The sequence below is a fragment of the Homalodisca vitripennis genome, chromosome 6 (genome assembly GCF_021130785.1).
Source record: "Homalodisca vitripennis isolate AUS2020 chromosome 6, UT_GWSS_2.1, whole genome shotgun sequence".
NCBI classification, from domain to species: Eukaryota; Metazoa; Arthropoda; class Insecta; order Hemiptera; family Cicadellidae; genus Homalodisca; species Homalodisca vitripennis.
In genome coordinates this window covers 34,213,888-34,239,593 of record NC_060212.1, presented here as the reverse complement: position 1 = coordinate 34,239,593, position 25,706 = coordinate 34,213,888, and the positions used below count along the sequence as shown (strand labels likewise).

The 25,706-nt window shown below is 32.2% G+C and overlaps 1 protein-coding gene across 3 annotated transcripts in view; it reads right to left on the bottom strand.

The window, feature by feature from the left end:
• Positions 1-3,753: 3,753 nt before the first annotated feature.
• Positions 3,754-25,706, bottom strand: part of LOC124364253 (probable G-protein coupled receptor 158) — a 150,096-nt gene continuing 128,143 nt past the window's right edge. Inside the window, exons 10-15 of one of the 3 annotated variants that reach the window (XM_046819590.1) lie at positions 25,123-25,358; positions 22,531-22,775; positions 18,726-18,875; positions 16,906-17,031; positions 8,509-8,529; positions 3,754-5,805 (exon numbers count right to left, since the gene is read on the bottom strand). In XM_046819590.1, coding sequence (XP_046675546.1) covers positions 5,599-5,805; positions 8,509-8,529; positions 16,906-17,031; positions 18,726-18,875; positions 22,531-22,775; positions 25,123-25,358 — 985 coding nt within the window. In that variant the 3' untranslated portion in view covers positions 3,754-5,598. Of the gene's footprint in view, positions 5,806-8,508; positions 8,530-8,588; positions 8,655-16,905; positions 17,032-18,725; positions 18,876-22,530; positions 22,776-25,122; positions 25,359-25,706 lie in introns of all 3 variants that reach the window. The other 2 variants (XM_046819592.1, XM_046819591.1) reach the window with 2 other exon arrangements.

The following is a 25,706-nucleotide window of genomic DNA, read 5'->3' as shown; positions in this document are numbered from 1 at the left end:
GCCGGGTACATACCGAAAGCAACCGGTGATAGCAACGCAATGTCAACGCAACTCAGTCAACTGGAGTTTCTTCAAGGTTTACACCACGTGTTACATAAACAAGAAACCCAAGTTGACAAGTTTTCCAGTCACTTGTTCCGATGTCTTCGTCCGAGGAGGAGGCAGTACTTCTCTATGTGCTTAAAAAACAGAAAAAAAAGTTGCATAGACGTTTTAGTGTTCATCCATACAATTCTAGCAATTTTACACAGCAGTCAGTGGCATTCCTTGCAAAAATTGGGAAAAATATCCCGAAAAGTTTTTCAACTACTACAGGATGAGCAAGGCTAGCTTTGATTTTTTGCTGGATTTAGTTACCCCTCTACTGTTGAAACAAGATACTAACTACAGAACCGCAATTGGTGTGGGCGAAAGATTAACAATCACATTAAGGTAAGTTTGATTAAATGAATTTATTTATTGTTATTTGAAAGTTATAAAATATTTCACTAAAAAGACTATGATGTCACTTAATGTATGCCGAATGCATTGGTCAAGGTGTTGAAAACGTACTCTTCGTTCTCCTGGCCAGGATTTCCCGGAGAAATGATATTAGTCAGCACACTGGGTGATCGTGAGGACTGTAGTGATGAGCTTGAATACATATCGTGCGTTTGCTTACCAGGACTATCATCTAGAACTTCATCGATCAAACTAAAAAATTCTTCTTTTAAAAGTTCGCTTCTGCCGTGAATTCATTTCCTTCATATCTTTTTTAAGACTCAACAGAAAAAGTTCGTCTGACTTATCTTCATTGTCAGCAACTGGAACCAATTTATCTTCAGCAGCTTCATTGATTTTGCTTTAAAATAATTGGTCATAGCTTCATCCAACGGTGATGTAGTCGGCTTCCTTTTGCCCAAACTGTTTCTTCCGGAACTGTGATATGCTGTTATTAGCGGGTTCAGGTACGTTCGGCACTGCTTCTTGGGGGTAATTCAGTCGCGTTCATCATCCACATCATCAGCAATTTCGTTAATGCTATAATCAGCTGGTTCTTCTTCTTGAAGAGTTTGTTGTTGATGGTCATCAGTTTCAGGAGGTGGTGGTAGGTTGCTTCCAATGTTTTTTAGGGTTACCTTTTAAAATAGGCACAAGATATTGCAGCACATCAGCCAAGTAGTATTCCTTTTTTTGAAGAACCTCCGGCTCCCGACACTGGTTTTGTGAAAATATGTCTTCTAAATACAGTCCTTATATTTTTCCATTTTTCCTTGCATTGCTTCACTGAAAAAGAAAAACAGCCTGTAAACTTTATGTAATGTAAACGAAAAAAAATTTTTGGTAATTGTAACGGCCCTGCAAATGTTTGTAAATGTTTCAGGTTTTTTGGGTGAGGGATGCAGCTACCATCAACTAGCTTACGACTTCTTTAGAGGTGTATCTACAATAGCAGCTATCGTTCCTGAAACATGTGAAGCTATCTGGTCTGTATTACAACCTCTTTTCATGCCAGTACCCGACAGAAATCAATGGGAAACTATAGCTGAAAGATATGAAGAATTATGGAACCTGCCTAACTGCCTAGGGTCAATAGACGGCAAGCACATTCGTATTAGATCCTTTGATCATTCTGGTTCAAATTACTACAATTATAAGCATTTTTTTTCAACTGTGTTGATGGCTTGCGCAGACGCTGATGGGAACATTTATAAGTATTGATGTAGGATACCCCGGAAGAAATAATGATGCAGGAGTTTTCCACTCGTCGACATTGGGTAAATGGGTAAAACAAAATAGCCTAGACTTCCCTCTTCCAAGAGCACTTCCAAATAATGTCAGTAATGAACCTGTACCATTCTTTTTCTGTGGTGATGAAGCATTTCCACTTCTCGAAAATCTCATGCGACCTTACCCCGCGACGTGTTTTAAACGATACAAAAAGAGTGTTCAATACAGACTCTCACGAGGACGTAAAAGTGTAGAGTGTGCGTTTGGTATGATGAGCATGAAGTTTAGAGTGTTGGAAAAACCAATACAGTGCAAACCTGGTAACTTAAAAAAAATTGTTCAAAGTTGTATGTGTGCTGCACAACTTTATCAAAGCAAGAGACGGAACAGCAAGCTTTCCTGAACAATTTGAGTACACTAGGCCACGCCTCACATGTATCGATGACTTCCGCCGCTCAAGAAAGCGGAACTACTTAATAAGGGACAAAATCGCACGTTATTTCGTTGAATGTAACCCAATACCGTCCCAGTGGGACTAAGCCATCAAAGCTCCAGTGAACATGTAAATAACAGTTTTAGGCAAAATAATGTATTTTATATGCTTATCAAGAATTACAAAAACTGTATTAAAATATTCATAGAAATTAACAAATTGCTTAAATTTTTTTTTCTTACCTGTGAGTTTAAACTCATCTGCCACAGCTCGCCAAGCTTTGTCTGTCACCACTCTGTTACTGTATGATTTGTTGTTATGGTCATACAAACAAACAAACTGTTCAATAAAACTGTGCAAATTTAATATTTTCTTGTTGTTCAGCAGCCATAGTTAAGTACGGTCTGCACTCCACAAGAGCAACTGCGCAACTGGCGACTCGAGTTTACAGCAATGTCGTGACTTGAGTTGCCTGCGTTGCTCAGTCAGGTGACCGTTGAATCACCGTCACGTCACAGTTCACTTTGGTATACACAGTCCATTAAACTGCGTGTGTCATTCATTGGGAACTCAAGTTGCCGTTGCGTTGACATTGCGTTGCTATCACCGGTTGCTTTCGGTATGTACCCGGCCTTAGGAAAAATTTACCATAGTGCAACTAAAGATTTCTATTGAGTTTAAATCTGAAGGCTGCAAAATAAGAAACCATAGGAGAAGGTGCTTGGAGAAAAATTTCTTCCAGTAACTTGTGTCAGCCAAGCAAAGGAAATCAAGACTATTACAGACTCTGCAGAAGAAACTGGGTATGGAATATTCACTTGTACCTTGAGATTATGAAGTAAACTTTGAAATCCCAGAATCATTTAAAAAGTTTACCCTTTTTCATCTAGTTTTGCTTGGTATGGTAAAATTGGAAAGGTTGAAATTGTCCAGTTCATGCTTGATTTTGGCGATTGATAAGCTGTCCAAAGAGGACTATGGGTTTCAATGCTTCTGGTTTATACCATCTATGGTTTGTTGTTTGTTAAAAATAAACAACTTTGCAAATTTTCTCTTGCTGCCTTTACTTAGATTTGTGGAGAACTACTGTTTTATTACTCATTGCGTAGATAAGGTTGATGGATTCTGCTTTCCTAGAATTCTAGGTTTCAATTGTGTTTGAATCATTATTGTTTACCCACGTTTGAATGAACTGCCCTATATATAAAATATAACTTATAAATTAATCTTTATTTATGTAACCATTTCAGATATTATCCATTAAGCATTTATGGAATATTTGATACTTGTGGAAAAATCAATACACTGTATTACATTAAACAGTTGACGATAAAACTTTCATATGAACTGAGTTACATGTTTTGCCCTAATCTAGAAAAGAACTCATGGTCTAGTTCTGTAGTTAGAAACAAAAATTATTCTTTATGTTTCTGGTATGCCTTTTAGTATTCTAGCTTTTACTTCATTAGTCAGTAATTACAATAAGCATCAGTTTCTAACTAATTATAGTCTAAGCCTTTTTGATTTTATCTGACAACGGAGGATGTAAGGGATTGGTTCAATAAAACACACAAGATTAATGTTAACAAAAACACTAAAATCAACATAAATGGGTATAAAAATAAATAATATTTATTTATTTCTTAGATTTGCAACCATGTTACATTACATTTGTTTTAAAACGTTCATTTTAACAAATGGTTTAAATGTACACACCGGAACAGAACATATGGATATTACACACAATGTGCTGTTATAGTATTACCCTGTACGTTTAAACCTAAACATAGATTTAGTTATTTGTTCAAAATATACATTTATCTAGAATTTACAAAAAGAAACCGGTTTCAGGGGAAGGATGACTGGTAACGACGGTATAGTTGCACGAAGCTGACACGACTTATATACATGTAAAGTGAGATAGAAGAATTACATGGCATAATGGTCAAATATTTTCAAGTCGCACATATATGATAAAACGTTCAAACAAACATGTCAATGTTTAACTAACACGCATTAGTCTATTTCTTCCGGTAAATTATTTACAAAAACATAATCCGACCAGTAGGTTGCCTTTATACAAAAATTCAATACTTTGTCACAAAATGTAAAATCTACCTGATATATGTATATGTATAAATGTGGTTCATTTCAATCAAAATATAATTGAGCATATGAACAGTTATAAAAATATGGAAACGTAAATGAGGGGCCTAACCTAGAGGTTCACTGGCTATAATGGACAAAGCTTCTAAGACAAAGATCAAATATCATAGCTTACAGTACATAGTCTTAGTGGGTAGTGGAGTAAATGCCTTTGGTCGTTGCAGTAGTGGCTTTGTTTATACGGATATATATATACACACACACATACACACATAGTATCACCAATTAAGATATACAAGTTATTTTCTTTGATTAAAAATGATTCTATTGTTCCGTTGAAATCTTCCACAGCTAAGTATAATCTTAGGGAGTAGGCTACTAAAGGGAAAATTCTAAACCATGTATTGAATATGAATAGTTCACAATTCAATAAAAAAAAACAATGGGATACAACACAAAATAAAATATAATAAAGTAAATGTTACATAAATTCTTGGTCTCTGTTTCTTTATTATTTGACTTTGCAACTGTACTGATTAAACTGTAATTGTACAAGAATTGTTTCACAATAATGGGTTTTGATTTTTTCGGAGAAGATCTGTAATTTTCGGTGTAATTATTATTAAAACAATTACCGCAGTACAATGTACGATCTCAGTTTGAAATTGTAGTTTTAAAAGTAAGCTTTCTTATCATTTAAGATTATTCAATGAAATATGAAGGTATCAATCATACTTCAGAAACGTCAATCACTCTTTCTTGTAAGAGTTTATTGATGGTATCTTAGAAATCCGGAAGCTTTTACTGTCATCACAGAGTGAGATAACGTTGGAAATTTTGAAAAATTTCAATGAGTCAAATAAAATTGGGATTAAACATTACTTTACAATGTGTTTGGAAAGAAACAAAGTAGATTAATTATAGCACCATTAATAATAAATTAAATAAAAGACAGATTTGTTAGATGTTGAAATCTATAACGGCTTCGCCTTGATGGAAATCATTACATACCCACACAACTCAATAAACGTATTACAACACAAATATTTTAATAAAAAAAAACATGTTTAGTTATTGTTTAGATGATTACAGCTAAGTATACCAAATTATATTATGAGTGTGGATCAAGTTACTGCATTATCGTTAATCAACTAGGGCACTAAAATAATGGGAGTGTACATTGATTGAGAAATAAAACAACTAGGAAAACTCAAAGTTGGAAAGGAGTTGAAATATCAAATTGGTTATATGTATGAAACGACTAAAGTGGGTTTATCTGCAAATGGGGAACCTGTCAAGAGTATTTGTGTGTGTACATGTGTGGTCAGGGCAGAGGAAAGAGGGGGGCACTACTGCCTGTTGGCTCGGTGGGGGATGTTGGGGGTGCCAAAGCCCCCCAGTTCACTGTACGTGGACGGCCCATCGTTGTACACGGCACTGGGCCCCTCCATGCTGCAAATGGAGTCTTCAGGAGTCCGAGATACCTCGTTCTCGTTGGTCTCTGTTGTCTCGTGAGGCAGTGGCCGTGTCGAACATCTCTGCTGTCTTTGCAACGCCTACAATATCACAGGCTTCATAATTATTACGATTATCTAGGACTATCTACTAACACTTGTTTTGATGAAAAGCAAAAGGTAGCCTGTGTTAATATCACGAACAAAAGGAGGAAGAGAGGATGCTTGATGAGCAAGAATAAGGAACTAAAATGTAAAGATGTTATTTACAGTACACAATTTGTAGCCTTACATACTTTATGGTGCAAGGACTAGGATGGTGTGACAAAGGAACAGAAGCATATTGTAAGCTAAATTAGGTTTCTGAGTGACTAGAAGACACAATGAAACCATTTTAGTAATTAATACAGTATTATCTGAGAAGAATTGATCAAGTGGAAGGAACTGAAGTGGTCCTTATGAAAAAGAAATGAGATTATTCTTTCGAAAAAGAGATTATTGGAAGGAAGTACATGAAAAATATAGTAAGAGAGTTTGTTGAAGAGAATACAGAAAGACATGGAGAGAAGAGATGAGGACTGACTGAGGGTGATACAAAAACAAGGGAACTTCTGTTCTGAGCATATCCAACTCAGTGGTGTCAGAAATTGTATAGGGTGACAATAACGATGGTGGGAACTTTCCTCATGGTATACTAGCATAGTAAGTATAAATTGGAATAAGTCTTTTAAACTAATAATCTGTGTACTACATGATTTTTTTGAATAGGGAAGTTAGCTCTTCTAGGTAATGTATCAAAGATTTTTGAAAAAGCAATTGGTTACAGATTAACAAATTTTTAGAAACAATCAATTTAATTTGCAATGAACAATTTGGTTTCAGGAAAAATAAAAGTACAGAATTGGCTCTGACTTTGTTGATTTGTTGATAAGGTCATGATGGCCTTGGATAAATCACAGTTGATAGCTGGGGTATTCTGTGATCTGTCCAAGGATTTTGACTGTGTTACCCACAAACTCCTGTTACACAAGCTGAGTATTGTTGAAATAAAAGACAAAGCCTGGAATATATTTGAATCCTATTTATCAAGTAGATTTCAAAGAACATTATAGATGAAAATTCAAAAAGTTTAAATCAAAATGGCAAAAGGTTTTATATGGTGTTCCACAGGGCTCCATTCTAGATCCTACCATTTTTCTTATTTATATAAATGATCTTCCGATCTTGCAATTGAGAGGGGCTTCACCTTGTTTGTAGATGACATTAATGTTTTCTCAACAGATCATTTCTTAACAAATCTGAGATTATTTATTTAACAACACAATAGAAAAGCTTACACTTTGGTTTAAAAACAATGACCTTGTTTTGAACAAAGAAAAAAACTAGTATAATACATTTTAAGGTTAGAACAAATTCTGGTACTAATTTAAGACAGTTGAAGTGTGAAGTAATTAACACTCGTAAATTCTTAGGACTAAACATTGAAAACTTAAAGTTGAAGTTACATGTAGATTATTTAGAAAATAAATTCAGTAATTTCAGATTTTCATTCAAGGTTTTACGTAATACAGTATCAATTGATGCTCGAAAAGTAGTTCATTATGCTCATATACAATCTATTTTGAATGGCATTACTGTTACCCTCCCCTAATTTACACAAAGTATCTACAGCTTAAAAGTGTTTAATTATCTTTAACTTTAATAGTAATTATGATTATTTGCTGTTTGTAACATTTGTATAGGAGTGTTATGTGCAAATAAACAATTTGAATTTGAATGAGATATTATGCATGAATGATTGTCAGTGAAACCTTATGAGCTACTTAACTATAGTGGTAATAAAAAAAAAACTAGCTGTAATAATTTACTCATTAGAACCATATGCAAAGGATAGTTTAGAAAATTATCTTTCCATCTAAAGAGCTGTCTTCACTACTGAATAACTTAATTTTTCACAAGAACCAATATTAAATTTAAAACAATTATATTATATTATTAATTATGTTCTGTTGATTTTCTTAGAATCAAGAGGAATATCCCATTTTAAATGAATAACTCAAGTGCTTCTTCATTTATTTCGTAATGCTAGTATGATTTTAAATGATTGAGCACTTAATTTAGTCTCAATCATTTATAAAATCACTCAATCACTTATAAAAAAAAAAATACTCTGCAAATTTGGGTCCTACAATATGATAGGATGACTCCTTTTAAAGGTATAATTCTTGTGCATCAAAGTGCTTTTTCCTTTATAACGTAATGTTAATTTGTTCTTATTTTGTAATAATTGAGCACTTCTAAATATACTAGTGTAAAACCAATAATAGAATATAGACTGTGCAGAGAGATGGTATGAAATATGAATTAATATGCATTTAGATGTGTTTTTACTTTTTTACTTTAAAAAAGAAAAATGTCACAAGGCACTATGATCAAAATGAACAAAACAAAATACAGATTCTTGTTGGCTATAACTGAATGTTGCACATAGAACATAGTAAAAGTTTTTGAAATTAGTTTTTTCCAACAAACAATAAAATATGTAGGTTTCTTAAGTTTTAGAACAAAATATTTTACATTGAACTAATTTATCAGACACATTAACTTATTTACATTATTTAGTTACTTAAATTCATTGAGATGTTAAAACACCAAAATTAAGCATTAAAATAAACAAAAATTTTACTAACAGAAAGAAAAAGCTACATTTCTAACTACACAAACCAACAACAAAATTAATATCACAACAATAAGAAAAGAGAGAAGATACTCATACATAGCTGTTTGGAAATTAAGCAAACTTACCTTTTCTCGACTCCCTCTTTTCTGCAGCATAAATAAGAACATTAAATGTTAGTTTAAGAAGAGTAATGGCCTCGTCTTACCATATAACTTGGTTATAGTTGGACTAGAGCAGTCTGGTTTGGTTTCGGCAAATTTAACACCTGGCACTGCAAATCGGAGTGAGTTATAAGTTAGACTGCTTACTGTTTATAAGTAGGCAATGTAAAACTAAAAAAAAGTTAAACAATCAATTTTTAATACTTTAATTAGTAATCATTAGTTTATTATTGTATTATTACTCTACTAAAATTTAGTCTATGTACTCCAGGTACTGCAGAAAATGTACTGAACTTTTTTAATGAATATTTTATTATGAAAAAAAAAAAACATTTTGTATGTTAAGTATAGATACAGTAGTTATTGTGTTACTATTTATTTAGTAATTAATTCAGTTTATTTCAGCTTGACAATGTTCACAGTATTTTTATAAATTTATTTTCATTATTTTATTTAGTGGTTCTAAGCCCACAAAATAAAGTAGAGGTGTCTTAAGTGTCACAAAAAGGCTTTTCAGCAAAACTGACGAATAAAAATTTATAAATATCATTGGTGTAAGTATATTATAGTAAACTAGCAGTTATCCGCGACATTGCACACACTTCCTTAGGCTTTGTACGTGTATGATCATTTCTGGTTCAAGTGAATTATATTTCCAACATCAATTTTGAGTTTGCCTTGTTGCCACGATCAAGAAAATATGTCAAAAAGTGTATATTTATGGCCATGGTAATTTGCTCCGATCATAGTATTTTTGTGCCAATTGATTTTGCCTTGTTTGCCGATCAAAAAAATATCACAGATCAGAGAAGACTACTTCTGTCAAAAGACAACTATGTTGGGTTTTATAATAGTCTTTAAATTTATAGTAAAAGTTAGATAGTAAATTTGTGTGTGATTATTGTGCATTATAGTACAGTACTGACCACAAAATAAAAAATAAAAATGTGTTAAAAGTAGGATATATTTTTACAAAAAGTTTTAATTTTCTTATCTGTATATTTTCCTTACTCTGTGCTCAACAGCGGTTGTAGAAATGGTTGTGAAATAAAAAGTATTGTTACTATTAACCTGTTACTTTATGTTTTCAAGACTATATAAATGGAAACAAATTGAAAAAGGTGGTTAAATTAATTAAACATATTGTTTTGCTGTTATAAAACAAATGTTTACAAAGAAAAGATGATTACATGTAACAGGCTCTTTTCAATTAATAAATTATTGTTTGCTGTAACACTACTTTACAGACCAGTTGGGCAATTTTTGAAATAAGAATAGGCCTTTATGTTAACCAGGCACCCTAAGAACGTCCATGAAAAATTTCAGTACAATCAGTCCAGTAGATTTTACATGATTGAGTATCACACATGAACACACATATTTTTATATATACCGGGGTGAGTTTTTTTAAAGTGATCTAATAGCTAACTTTTTAATTACACAACTTAGCACCACACTTTAAAATTTGGAACTTGCTCAATTTTAAGTTTCACTCAGGAATACACTTTCAAATTTTTTGAAGAAGTCCGCCATTTTCCAATGGCAGCCAACTTTAAAATCTTGTATGGAACACCCTGTATTTTATGTTGTTTTTAGATTCTACTCTACAAAATAAGACATTTTTGCTTTTGAGAATTTTTCAATATCATTAATGGTTCAGGAGCTACGTGGACTGGAAGTTTTCATCATCAGTCCGAAAAAATCCGAAAACTTATAGCCCACGTAGCTCCTGAACCATTAGAGATATAGAAAAACTTTGAAAAGCAAAAATGTCTTATTTTGTAGAGTAGAATCTAAAAAACAACATAAAATACAGGGTGTTCCATAAAAGATTTTAAATTTGGCTGCCATATTGGAAAATGGCGGCCTTCTTCAAAAAATTTTGAAAGTGTATTCCTGAGTGAAACTTAAAATTGAGCAAGTTCCAAATTTAAAGTTTGGTGCTAATTTGTGTAATTAAAAAGTTATCTATTGGATCACTTTAAAAAACTCACCCGGTATATAGGCTATAGTACACAGTAAACCAGTTGTGAATGTGAGGTCAACCATAAGGAGTGGTTATTTAACAGATAAATTTAACACTTTTATTCAGTAACGTCCACGGGACATGCTGATCTACTTAAAATTGTGATAAATTGATATTTTTCTAATACAGACGTTATTTCTATATGTGTGAGGCACATTATGTAAGGGATAGTGAGTTTCCATGTAATAGTGGTGGGGGTTGATTGGTTATCCACCCAGCAAGAACGTAGCCAGGAAAAAAATGTTGGCAAATGTCCAGGCAACTAATATTTTTCCCGTAGTGGACAGAGAGTACTAGAACAGTTCATGTATTTTTAAAATAATCTTCAATATTTTATTTTTACTTTAATTAAAATCGTGCCATTTACGTTTCTTTACTTTTCAAAAATTAAATTATAGTACCTATCCTAGAGTAACAGAATTTATATGTGTTTTATCTAACACTCATTATTTTTTTAATTACCCAAAATACATATTAACGAGTAAAGTTGTAATCAAAGTGTTTTTAACTGTATGATCCTTTGCGTAGATAACATCTTGCCAATCAAGAAGGAATTATCATTCATGTAATTTATCTAAATATTTTTAAATTGTGCTTAAGTTGTTGTTTTCTTCTTTATTGTAGCATTCTAGTGTTTCTCGGTTTATACAAACAATGTCTTTCTTTACAAAAGCTAATCACGCACCTGAAAATGAAGTCAAAACACAAATCCAAATGTGGTAAAACGAGTATATAGTATGAATGAATGAGAGTAAAGGCTCCATTTTTTCCTTGTAAAGTTCTTGACCTGTTTCAATGTTGAGAATGATCTTTCAGCAGTTACATGTCAGTAATACTGAATTATTTAAATAATAATAATCGTTTATTAAAAATGTAATTGAAAATTTAGGAGGGATCCGGACCCCTTAAACCCCCTCGCAGGCTATGTCTTTGCCACCTACTTGGCTACAAACAACACTGAGATCCTGTGATGCGTGGTTGCCAAATTGCTTATCACGATGTTACCATCACTCCCAGCCTGTCCGAGGGCATTAATTATTTTAGAGCCGATGCATCTGTTCTTGCCTTGATAAGTTACACACTTAGTAACGATGTACCGTTAAACTAAGATCCATATTACTTTCATTGCTCAGCTTGTGAATTACTATCGCAAAGTAAATTACTTTGATACATTACAGTGCTAAAGATTTGATATTACGAAGATGTTATATAAATGTCACATGTTAAAATAAAAAATTGCGCATGGTTTCCAAACAAAAACAAGTTATTAACCTTTATACAGCTGTATATTTAAATATATAAGCTACTAGTAAACATAATTATTAGGAAGGTAGTAGCGTAGATAAAGCCATTGGCTGTTTGGTTATTTCAAATTAAAGAATATTGATTGTGTTACTGACAAAAAATGTACTGTTTACTAGCTTACGAGTGCCACTTAGCTGCGTCAATAAGTTGTAATTATGTGGCTTTTAATGGTACAAATTTCATCTAAATGAGCTTTGTTACGTTTTTAAAACTAATAACAAAATCCTTGAATTTGGGAGTATATTTACTGTTTACTAAGAACATGTATATATATATATATATATATATATATATATATATATATATATATATATAAATGAATGTTTGTGTGTTTGTCTTTTATAGACTCAGAAACTATTTGACCGATCATTATGAAAATTTTGTATGTATATGTATTTTTCCACATATATGTAAGGTTTATATGCTATGCCCATTGATGTAACTCACCACCAGGAGGCGCTGCAAAATATATAAGTTATCAAAGCGCCTGCACATTATAAACTACAATTACGAGATATTTGTGTATAATAACCACACACTATGTAAAGGCGCTATAAGTTTTTATGGATATTTGTCTTTCAAATAAATTTCTGTTTGGCCTTATAGCGTGAATGTTAGACCACTTTATTATTAAGTACATGTACGTGTACATTGGCTATAAACATACACTTTTGGCACATTTTCTTGATAGTGTCAACAAGGTAAACTCTACATCAGCGTTGACAATATAATTCACTTGAACCAGAAGTGCTCATACACAAGCAAAGCTTACAAAAAGCGTGCGAAGCGGCGAGGAACAGCTAGTATTTGATAAATAATGCCAAACAAGTATAACCGTTCATATAAAAAGATTATGTTCTTATAGTTTAGTTTAAATTAAAATTTAGTAAGAAATGTTGAACACATTTGAAAAAGTGTTTGTGTCAAATAATAATTATACACACTTGTTATACTTAACAGTAATATAAAATTTACCCTTAAATTTTGTTGGCTGCCTTTTACGAAGCTTTTATGTATTGTAACAGGAGAAGAGGTTTACTACTTTCATTTAATTGATATTGAAGGAAATTCTCCTAAGAGATATACTAGTACAGTAATAATTTAATATTACTAAAGGTAATATTAAGGTAATTAATGTAGCAGAATATTGATTTAAACCACAAATTAAATATTGATCTTGGGGTAGACTGCTACAAATTTTATTTGGTAACTTTTTAATATATATTTTTAAGTAGTAAAACCAATACTACTATTAAAAGCGATAGATATAAATGTAATTTATCATTTTCAGCATGGTACTTAATTTCCAATATTTCTTAAGACTTGGTTCCACGATTTGTCTTAACAAGCTGTTATTGTGAGACCTAAATTGCAAGTTTTTTTTCTCTTGTTGTGGATAAGCTAAACCAAGGTTGTGTTTCAAACAATTATATATTAAAAAAATAAAAGTAAATGAAGAGCAAAACTTAAAAAAAAAACTGAAATTATGGACTGTGTGCGTTGTTTAGGTTATGGACTATAGACCTCTTCTTTTGGTGTCCAATGGGTTTTACTCTGTTGATGAATTCATAATGAGCTGCTGGGTTGTATGAAAGTGTTGGATTTAAAGCCAGTGTGCCTATATCAGTAATAATGTATGTAATGTACTAACAAAAGATGGGAGTTTATTTTTTGGTGAATTGTTGTCTAGAAAACTGGCTCATTTGAATTTATTTTCAGTGTAGATTAAATGTGTCATAATGTAAATGACATTTCAGAATTATTTATATTTTGTAATTTTACTTTTCAACATTGATGACCGGACAGAAGAGGAACACAAGATGTGGGAGGGTGTGTAGGAAATCAACAGATAGATGGAGTGCAGACCATAATTAAAATTACAAGCCTACACGACTGTAATAATTACTCACTTTCAGAATACCATTGAAAGATGAACAGAGTGGTCTTTCATAATTCAGGGTTTTTAACAACACTTGCATGCATTGTAGCGCATTTTAGTTTGCACCAAATGAACGATGAATTAAAACGGCTAATTTTGAACAAATTTAATTAAGAATATAAGGCATTACATGTATCATATTATGTGAACATGATGACTACTGTAATCTCTAATTCATTCAACCATAACTAGTAGAAATATACTAAGCCTAGTCATCATGGACATGTTTGTTCACCAGCATCAACCACAAAAAAGCTAACGGGATGACGGGAATTCACATTTACGCACAATGTTTATCTCCAAAACACAGACAAAAACCAAACCTTTGAAAAATATTGTAACAATTTCAAACAACGTAGCTATTGATTCAATTTGAATGTTGAGTTTAGCACCAGTTCACCTTCCTTTTACTGCAGCATTTCTTAAACTGAACGTTAAATTGAATCGACCCTTCTTACTAATGATACCGTACGTTATGTTTAGAAAACTTGGTTGCTCCACCGTGCTTAGAGATCGAGTCAGAAACATTGTAGTGCACTCAATTGTGCACCTGATGAGACAATGAGACTGCCACTTCACCTATTTATAGGTGTCTCTGATGTCAAAACAATGTAAAGGTTCGTTTGAGCTTCTTCTTTGCCAACTTTCTTTCGATCTCTTCAGATGAACATGACTCCAGATTCCAGGAGTCAAGTCTGAGACAGTGTCAGATACCAGACACTGCAATAAAAGGAAGGTGAACTGGAACTAAACTCAATATTCAAACTACTTTTACAATTTAGCGTTTTATTTATCTCTTAAGGTTTCAAGATGGCCGTCGTTCAGTTTTGAAAAGGAATGGTCATATGTGTCATTATGAACGTCAGAGGGAAATGAAAATAAATTGTAGAAATTCCAGGTCCACCCAAAAAATTTTGTTCTTAAAAGTCTTTCTATATCCTGTGGGATTTCTAGATGAAAGAAATGTTTATATCTTAGTTATTATGCATGGCTGAGCAAAGTAGAGAAGTGCTTTCAAATTCGCAGGTAATTTAAGACAAGTAACTCTTGTTCTTGACAATTCTGATATATTATAAAGTTTTCAGTTAGTTAAACTACAATCTTTTAAGAATTTATACTAATCATCATAGAAATACAAATGAATACATTCATAAACATAATTTATAACCAAGTTTAAAGTTTAAAAATCTCTGGTATAACTAATTATTTAAAGCTTTAATATTAATTAAATGTCTCTTTTTGGAAATAAAATAACACGTCAACCAATAAAGTAATTATATCAGTGTTATGGAACTAACCTTTAAAACTTATAATAAGTCTTCTATTGCATATTTCAAGGATAGAGTTACATATGATATATACCACGTGTAGAATTGTGCCATTAGAGATATTTTGTTTACATCACCTTTTGAATCTATTACTTTAGGTAACAAAATGATTACTTGTTATCAGTACTAAATGTCATTGAATTGATAATAGTCTTCTTGAAAGTCAAGGAAGCCTAATTTGGTATAAACATATGTTAGAAACATAGAAAGTACTACTAGATTTCTTATGACAATTTGTCAGTAGTTATATTTTCCAATGGCAATATTTCACTTATTTCTAGTTGTATTGCTTATGTACCATTGTGTTTTTGTTTTATTGCCTTACTACTACTAAGTTTGCTTTTGCAATAATTAAAGATAAAAATTAGAATGACATTTTATAATTATTCTATTTGATAGATCATTAACTGATCCAGTTGGTATTGAACTTATTTATGAAATCAAATTAAAATAGATTAACGCTTCCTTGGTTAATACCTCAATACTATTTAACCAAGAAGGAAAGTCAAAGCTTAAATAAACTTACTTGTTTGTTTTTCTTTTTATACAGCAAACATATTGTATGTACCGTTACAGAAAGAGAAATATTTTAATGTGCTGGAACACAGCTAGTAGTTGATTCTTGATTTAAATCTGTTTGTAGTGTTTTAATACTTCTATAACTAAATCAATCACAAAGTGTACTTACATCTACAATATACAAATTGCATATAATTAATTAAGAGCATAGTAATAAATAGAAGGAAAAGCTTGGCTGTATACGAAGCTAAGTTTCAAAATTAAAGTGAACTCGTCTTTAATGAAATAAAAATTCAACAAAATTAAATTATGTAAACTTTGGGAATAGATTTCTTTCTACTGAATTTTGAAATAGTAGTTTATGTTTGTATTCATTATGTTTATATTTGGGGTAAAATACACTAACATGAAATATCCTGTAGTATCTGTAATCCTGTACGTCTCGTGACGTAAACTTGCTATGGAAGAATTTTGTAAGGGATATGGCATTATTAGAAAATCAAAATTCATGACTAAAGAGAAAGCACCTTCCCACCGTAGGAAAGGAAGTATAGCAATACAATGCTTAATATGTTTATAGAATATATCTAAAGATTCAAAATTTAAAATACAATATTCAAGTACAAATTTTGTCCTTAGAATCATCGGAATATAACTTTTAATTAGAAACGATTACTAAATTTAGTTCAAGATCAATAATAAATTGTTATGTGTAATAGGATACTTCTGATTTTACTGTAAATAACGTTTAAAACTATTACAAAGAAATTAGATTTTGAAATTAAATAAAAATACGTGTTACTTCATGTGAGTGTCTTGAATTGCCGATCAAACCTACTAATAAATCCTCTCACACTATAGCTATGTATATATATATATATATATATATATATATATATATATATATATATATACACACACACACACACATAGTGGTTCATAATCTAACTTTATTTGGTAAATTCAGTCCACCGCACAAGCCACCAACCTTACATGGTGGAGGCTATGCCACAAAAACCTTACAAGTTATACTTTGTTGTAGCTTTATTGTGTGGAAGGAAGGGGGAAGGGATCAAGTTGGCGGTGGAGGACTACAAAAGGGCACGAGAATTGCTAGCACCACAGTAATGCAAATTTTGCTCACTTAAATCTCTCAATAACAAGAATTTTCACAAATCTTCTTGAGATTTGCAGTAGTGAAGTTTAACAATAATGTAGGTGAAGTTAAGCGTAAGAAAACGCACCTGCAGAGAGAAGCGGCGGTGGGCCACTTTACGTCCTCCTCTCCGCTTAGATATGTGGGGGTTGTTCTGGCGAATGGTCTTGTTCTTCAGAACCTCCAGCTGAGTGTACAGTCTTTTCAGTTCAGCCTATAGACAAAACATACCACGCCAATGTCAAGCATATGTGTTTCACAGTCAAGAAAACACGGAAATGTAATTATTCAATTTGTACTTACTTTTAGGCATATTATTTTATATTAGTAAAGAATGTAAAGTTTGAAGCAGTAATGCATCCGTCCTTTAGTTCGTTTTGAATCCCAAAAGCAGCTTAAGTAAGATTAACAAATCTTTTGCCTAAAAACCAAGCTTGTAAAAAGTTACAAACTTATCTGTGTCATTCAAACTTTGTACTAGGAATTACAACACAGTTTTGCACAAACTAAAGAGTATACGTGGTTATTAATTTTTATGTAATAATTTTAAGGGAATTTACCCTTAGTATTGCAATTTAATGGACCTGATTACAAAATAACTGAGATCAAATGAAAATGTTTGTTGCTTTTATACAATGCTGTGTGTAAGTAATTGAATCGTTTTCTCAAAGTAATTTATCTTTTATGAAATGTCCATATATGCAGTTATTTTCATTACTTCAAAGTAATGGGACATAAAATATTTGCTGTCTTTTTTCATAAAATATTTTTACTGTAAACAGTACACAATTTTGTATTGTTACATTTTTAAAGTATTCTTATAAGAATTAAGTTTACCTTTAGATAAATCTAGATAATAACCTACTACATGAATACTGTAAAGTATTGAGCTTTTAAGTAGCAAATAACCACCAAGGGATAACATAGTTTTTGTGTGAACAGTTGATTCAATGTGAATGTTGAGTTTAGCTCCAGTTCATCTTCCTCTTATTGCAGCGTCTAAAAACTGCATCTGATAAGCAGTTGTGCACCTGAGAATATATTTGTTCGCCAGATTACACTATATGGCTTTCAACATATAACTGATATTCATGGCTATGAAACAAGGAATAGGCATAATATTGTTACAAAAAGATAAAATTACTCTAGCACTCAAAACAGCTTTATATATCAGGGCATTAAGTTATTCAATGCATTACCTAGTGACGTCAAAGGCATGTCCCTAAACAGGTTTAAAATTGCTATTAAGTTATGGTTGACTGAAAGATGCTTGTATAGTGTAAGTGAGTACTTTGATATATAGGGTAACTTTCAACCTGGTTTTGGTCCTCTGGCCTCTCTGTATTTTATAAATTTTTAGTTAATTTTAAATCTAGACCGTTAAATTGTAATTTTAAATTAGGCCTATTTTTATTGAACAAAATATTCACCGTTTTGACAATGTCTTACAAAATGACCAAAGACTTTAATCTTTAATATAGTAAATAAAAACATGTATTTAAAGGGTTGATGTATTTTTAAAATGTATTTGTATTTAATAATTATACGTTAGTGTGGATTGTTATCCTTTAACTGTTGACGTTGTTATACACTTTGTGTTCTGACAATAAATGATTGATTGATTGATTGATATATTTTCATATTTTGTAGTTTAGGTGTCTCTGATGTCAAAACGATGTAAAGAATTCATTTTGAACTTCTTCATTGTTGACTTTTTGGATCTCTTCAGACAAACATTTTAGGAGCTAAACTCAACATTCATATCAAGGGATAATGGAACATCATTTATATGAAAATTATCCATGGTCCTGTAATGGTCAATGTTGAGTGAAACAGTCCACTCGCTTACACTAAGGCCAATGATGAGAGCATTGGTGCTGAAACTAAGGATAGGTATATATATCGTACTCGTATGTCCTCGGGATTCATATCGGCCAAGTTGAGCTCAGCAACGTCAACGTCTCCGTAGAGTATTCCGTCCTGGGGTTTGTAGGCGTCAGAGGGCTCATGGGACAGATGATGTCTGGAGTCCCGCACCTGCTTGTGTTGGTACCACAGCTGCAACAGTGATACCAACAATGACAACTAACACACTTCTTATAACCCTGTCTCCTTTGTAAGTGGAAAGTACCAGTAAATCTAAGCTTTATCTAGAAAATAAACTGATGAAATGGATAATCGGAGTACCTGATAGAACATAATGAAAGACATAACACACAGATTTATAGACAGACAGAAAGAGTGTCCTTTGACCTTCAGACCCCAAACTCAATAGCTCTCTTCCTTGGACCAAGAAGAATCCTTGTACAACATTTCAATTTTATAGAACCTTTCTATCAAGAGTTATCGCATATAAAGACGGACAACAACACAATTTCAATAAGATTCTGTTGGATCCTTAACAAATGAATAGTGAGTATGTTTTGCAAAAGAAGAGACCTATTATTAAAAAATATCACTATTCATGTTGACATCAACCTACTTTGACTTAAAAACATCATTAAAATACAAATAATAAGAGGAAGTAAAGTACATAATTGTATGATTATAAAGAATCTTTCGTTTTTCTTTCTGCTAGTAGCAGCAGCTCAAAATTTCTTCTACTACTTGAATTAACAAACTGTTATACTAAAATCGTTTTCAGAAATTGACGATAAAGAATATACAAGTAAGTGTAATATTCAAGGAAGATAAAGATTATGAAAGTTGGTACTTAAATTCAACAGTGATTACAATGAAACCACAAGAAATTTCTTCAGTAAATTTTCTCATTTCTCAGGATCTAGTATATGGTAGCTGAATCATTTGAATGTGTGGTTCATAACCCGTATGGAATTCCACAAACATTTAAGAAGTTATAAAATATTAAATTTAAAAGCCTGTTGATTATTTATGATCAAATTTCATGGTATTTGTTAACAGCAAATATTTTGCCACATTATGAGTAGTACTGAATTCAGACACGATTAAAGAATGAAGTGGGTCAATGTAGTCTGCACTAGCTTAAGAGTTATTACAAAAAAAGAAATTGTTTTATCCCAATAAAAATAACCTATTATATATTTATTTGTTACATTAATTTACAATGATACAGTGCTGTAATGTATAGCAAGACATTTTAATTATGTAACAATGAAACTGTTACAAAGTTGAGAATAAATTATACATAAACAATGATAGTTAAAATACTAAAATATAATTTTATATTATATAAAACCAGGACAAAAAACTCAAATCTTATAACAACATGCTAGTAAGCAATAATGCAGAAGCAGTCATCTGAAAATTTTTGGATTTTTCTGAAGTAAAATTTGGGAGCGAATTCTTAAACAATTTGATTCCTTTATAAAATAGTCCAGTTTCTAAAAGAGTGAGACAATGAGAAGATTAGAACTTGTTTGTGTTTCTTGTACCATAATTATGTTGTTGATTGAGGTTTTAAAATCTGATTTATGTTTATTTACAAATAAAGTCAATTCTAAAGTTTAAAGAGTAGGAAATTTAAAAATGTTGAGCTGTTTAAAAAAATGGGTAACATGATTTTATAAAATTAGTGTTTATATGTATTGCTCTTTTTGAAAAATAAATATCTTTAAAACAACTGAAATGACTCCAAAATAGAGTTAAATAAAATAGAAATGACTGAAAATAGCAATTATAGACTTGGCCATAGAAAATGTCACAAATCTTATACTATAATAGCCAATACAGCATCAATTAGCTGAGTTCACATTTCAGCTGTTTATTTTTTTTAACTTGGGTACAAATATTTCTGGAGAGAGTTTAAAGTATTGTTTATTCTAGAAGATATTTCTTATCCACAAAAATCCTAATCAGCCTCCAAAATATTAGGGATGTCATTATGGCTCATCAATCAAAAAATTTCAATTGTGGAATTGAAAACATCACAGATATCACGATCTTCTAAAAGTGCAAAATGATGTAAAAGATAATATTATTACAAAAGCATTACTCTGTGTTTATAAAACATATAATTTTTCATTGCTGTGAATAACAAATATTAAATTACCAATTATGATAATATTTTCCTCATGGTATTACTTGCGAACAAGGAAATAATACTCGATAACTACTCTTGTAGCTAAGACCATTAAATCTATTTTGATTGGTTGTAAAATTAATCCCATTCTTTCTACAGATAATAATTAATCGTTTGCTACTCATAATGGGTTTAGAGTAAGGTGTTTCCTTGTTGAAAGGCATAATGTGAAAAATATAAAAGAATTGTCACCTATTTCAACAAGATTTCCTTATATATGAGGAAGTTTTTGTCTCTTTTAAATCCTGATCAATAATTATATTTAACTTATTTAAGTAATATGATGCAGAAAATATTGTTGGGTAAGTTACTAAGTAAGCTGAGTTAATTGAGAGCTAGCTGAACTGGTAATAATGTTAATTTTATCCCCATCACAACAATGTCAAATTTGTATTACTTTCAAACATTTTATTTTCTCAGGGTTATGCAGCTGGAGTTTTGATGATCTTAAGGTTTTCCTGTTCAAACCGGATTGAAAAATGCTATAACAATTCAAATTTTGAAATATTTCTACCTCGCCGTGAAGATCCATCTTTAGTTATCAACTGTTAGGTCAAAACTGGCAGAACCAGTAACACACTTCTGCGGGTGAAGGTTTATCCTGATTGGCCAGTCAGTGTGGTTTTTTATCACAGGCTACCAAGTTTTTGCTAACCTCACATCATCTTCATTGTTCAAGTCATTTTCTTCTCAATTATGTCTAAAGTTTTTCTTATTTTTCTTGGATAATAATAATAGTATGGAACTTAAGCTAGTATTTTGGAACCAACAATAGACTCAGTAGCGTGCCTAGGATATCTGACACCCGGGGCGGCATTCTTTTTATTCATTTTTCCTCTGCCCTTTTTCATGATATTCAAGAAATACGTAAAACTAACATTGTATATAAACATACAACAATTAAATAGCCAGGTATCTGAATAGTCAAACTGAAGAATTAATTATAAATTATATTTATAATGTAAATTATAGTAAAATTTTCAATATTTCAAACAATATATTAAACACTACATTAAAAAACAGTTATTGTGATTTCCATGTTTTAAAGTTTAATCTTTCTGCTTTTATCTCACAGCAAAATAATTAATGACTTTTTTAAAAGAAATATCTTTTGTTATTTCTTGTTCCGTTGATAATATGGTTAGATTTGAAAGCCACGCCATTATAGGACGCAAGTATCTCTTGACCAACATGAATTTTGAGTATGTTTACATGAGGACATTAATGTACATACTCTCAAAAAACGCTAAGAGGAAGACATAAGTTTTACATTGACTGATCAGTGACAATCAAAATTTAAATCGATTATTAAAATATTAGATGGACACTTAAGGCATTTGAAGAGCAGAATTTTGTTACGAAAGTATTCATTATTATCCTTTAGGTAATTTAAAACAGTTGTGATGAAATTGTTTTGCTGTTACCCATAATACGCCAATTTTAATTTAAGTTATATAGAAAAAGGTGTTTGAAACAAATTTTAAATGTAGGAACCTTATTGAACTAGACACTTTTGAACGTCTAATTATCCACATACCTACTTAGACAATTAAAAAAATATTTTATTTTGATTCATGAGAAAAATTTATGTTCCACTTCGCTCATAAAGAAACTTTAAGGACTTAAAAATAACGTAAATACAGTTCTACCCACTTTAGGTGTGAATATCAGCATGAGCACGAGAGTGTTGGTCAGCTGACTGCGGGCGAAGGCTGCCAAGAAGGCTTGGTCGGGGTGGAGGCTTTCCCAGTAGAGGGCCCGCAGGATGTAGAACACACAGCTGACCACAGCCTCCACGGCAACGGTGCCACAGAGGAATCTGCGTTCTTCAAACTGAACTGTGGCGTTGCGAGCGGCCAGTCCCAAGTGTAGACCAAACAGTAGGATCAGCAGTTCTCCTGAAATATACACAATTATTTGTTACCTGTTTTGTTTTGTTATCTTCGGAGAAGAAGCTCGAAAATTGCATTTAGTCCTAAAAGGAGCTTTGTGCTGCTTCCACAGTGACAGGATATTCTGCATGGGTAAGGTTGTGGGTGGGGTAGGAGCCATCTGTCAAGCAAGATCCGTGAGGAAGAATTTTTTGGATTAATCTCAGTCTTGTCTCCTTGAAAGAAGGGGAAGCCAGTGTTTTCAATGAGTGATGGTAAATATTAGGCAAAGTCAGCCAACAATCTTCCCTTATGACATTTTATCTATCCACTGAACTTGAACTGCAATCAAACAACTAAGTTAACTTTTGAATTCGAATTAGTATTTGTAATGAAGTACTCATTCGACCAAAGATAATTACACTTTCATTTTATTAATTTTCATAATTTTAAAATTAAATATATTTTGAGAAAATACTGTGACCAGGGGAAATACTCAACTTTGGCGGGTCCCACCTGCTCGTAGATGTATGGTGGGGCCCAGCTTGGGCCCCAGTAAAATTGTCCAAAAAATCCGGTCTGAGTACGGGCCTGTCTATGAGATAATACTGCTGTGTACTTTGGGTGTACATAACTCTTTAGTTCGATGATTCCAAGTGATCTCTATCTAACATTTGTTTTTTTAATGCATTTAATTAGTTCATATTTTGGTTTTTCACCATTCCTACACCATCTGCACTAAGCAGTAAGGGATAAAAATTAAGTTGTACAATCATGGAATGTAGCAAGGAATGAGATTAATAATGGCATGTTTTCCACCCATAATTAGGTAGTAAGATATCATACACTTTTTTTATATGTGACCCCCTCACATCAACTCACAAGTTATTGCAGTATTGTTGATTTATAGTATCCAGGCTAATCAAAATGGCTGACTCTACTTTTTGTAACAGTAAGATTTCCTGTTTCATGCCATCATGTGACCATGGCAACCTCTATGAAAAATTGGAGAATTATGGTGTTCGTGGAGTTGCCCTAGATTGGTTTCGATCATACTTTTCAAACCGGATGCAATTTGTGGAGGTTTCAGTGATTTGATCAGAACACATAGTATGTAAATATAGGGTCCCCCAAGGCAGTACCCTTGGACCATTACGTTTCATTGTCTACATAAATGATCTTGCAGCACATCTCTCTTTGACAAAATTTGTATTTTATGCAGAAGACACTACCTTGCTTTTTAGGGGCCCACGTACCAATTACAGGAAAGAGTCAAGGAATCAGTACAATCGCTCATAAGCTGGTTATCATTTAACAATCTTCAACTGAACTCGAATAAGTCCTGCTTCATGCAATATCTAACTCTAAATAAAAAAAACAGAAATAATTTCTTTGGATGAGTTTCAAATTAGAGAATGCAATTTGATAAAATTTCTAGGTATGACTATGGATAGTGAGTTATCTTGGTCCTCCTATGTATTTCATCTTTGTGGCGGGTAGAGTCACATCTTTTACCCACTTAGGAAATTGAAACCTGTTATAGATATCAATGTGTTGTTCATGGTCTTTTATGGCTGTTTTTTCTCCACCATGACTTATGGAATTGAGGCCTGGGGTGGTTCTCCACATGCATCGAAGGTTTTCTTGGTCCAGAAAAGAGTCGTGCACATCATTAATGGCTTACTTTGGTTACAATCATGTAGAGCCATCTTCAGATCATTGAATCTTCTCACCTTGCCTCGATATTCATCCACAAATCAATAATGTCGACGATGAGCCGTCCTAAAAGTTCACCATCTGTTGGTGAGTCACAGATATCTGACTAGGCATGGGAATGACCTGCGCACTCTACTCATCTCCTTACACTCTCTGAAAGAAACCTTGATTTCACTGGTCCGTTTTTCTTTAACAAACTTCCAACTGATATAAAAAAGTGCAGTGAAAGGCTGAAACTAAAGGGATTTGGTAAATTGTTAAGAAACTTCTTAGTTGAGAGAGAGTTTTATAGTATAAAGGAATTCCTTTCTGCCTAGGTTATGGAGGTTATTTGTATTTAATTGCTGACTTATTATAAGCTAGATGACTATAAGTTTGTTTTAAAAGTCCATTGACAATTGAGATGTACACAATGTTTGTACTTTTATTCATGAAATAAATATATGTCTATATCATGTAGAAGAGTAGTTCACACCCCTGTTTCACTGATTTATCCTCATATTGAAAGTCAGTGAATATGAAATTATACAATAAACTCAGGTAAGAAATAATCCTTTAAAGCCGTTATAGATATTTGGAACTTAGAACTTCAGACCAATATTTTTATTTATATACTACAAAAACCTCTAAATCTAACAGAAAGTAAATATATACAAACCTGTCTCCGTGACATAATCCCACCACAGTGGCTTACATGCTTCAAAGTGAAGGCCAGAGTCAGTATAGCCAATTGTCAGAAGGCTGAAGCCCTCTCGGAGGAAGTTAAGGTTGGTAGCTGTCCACGCAGCCAGGTATGCCAACATGATCAACACCATCCCAGACAGGTATTTGAGAAGATCCTTGTCTCTCACCACCCATCTGTGGGCCTTCCTTGTCCGAAACTCCATCAGGATCCTTTAGGAACAACCACATCATGGAGTATAAATACAGTTTGTCATATGAATCAAGGGTATGCTCATTGTTACTGAAAAATGCTTAATATACAAGAACATTCCAATAATTCCCCATCATTAGTGCTATGCAAATGCAAATTTTTGCACAACACAGTATAAGTTTCTTCAAGATTTTTAGAATCATATACTACTCATTATATGTGCTTGAATTTAATTATCATTCTTTCAAATCATATGTAGCAGACTTTAAACAAAGTGCTTGCATTTAAATTTTCTCATCAATTGTTTTCCAAATTATAAGAATTTCAATGGCTACAATTTTTATTAGTTTTAATTTGTCTTTTACCCT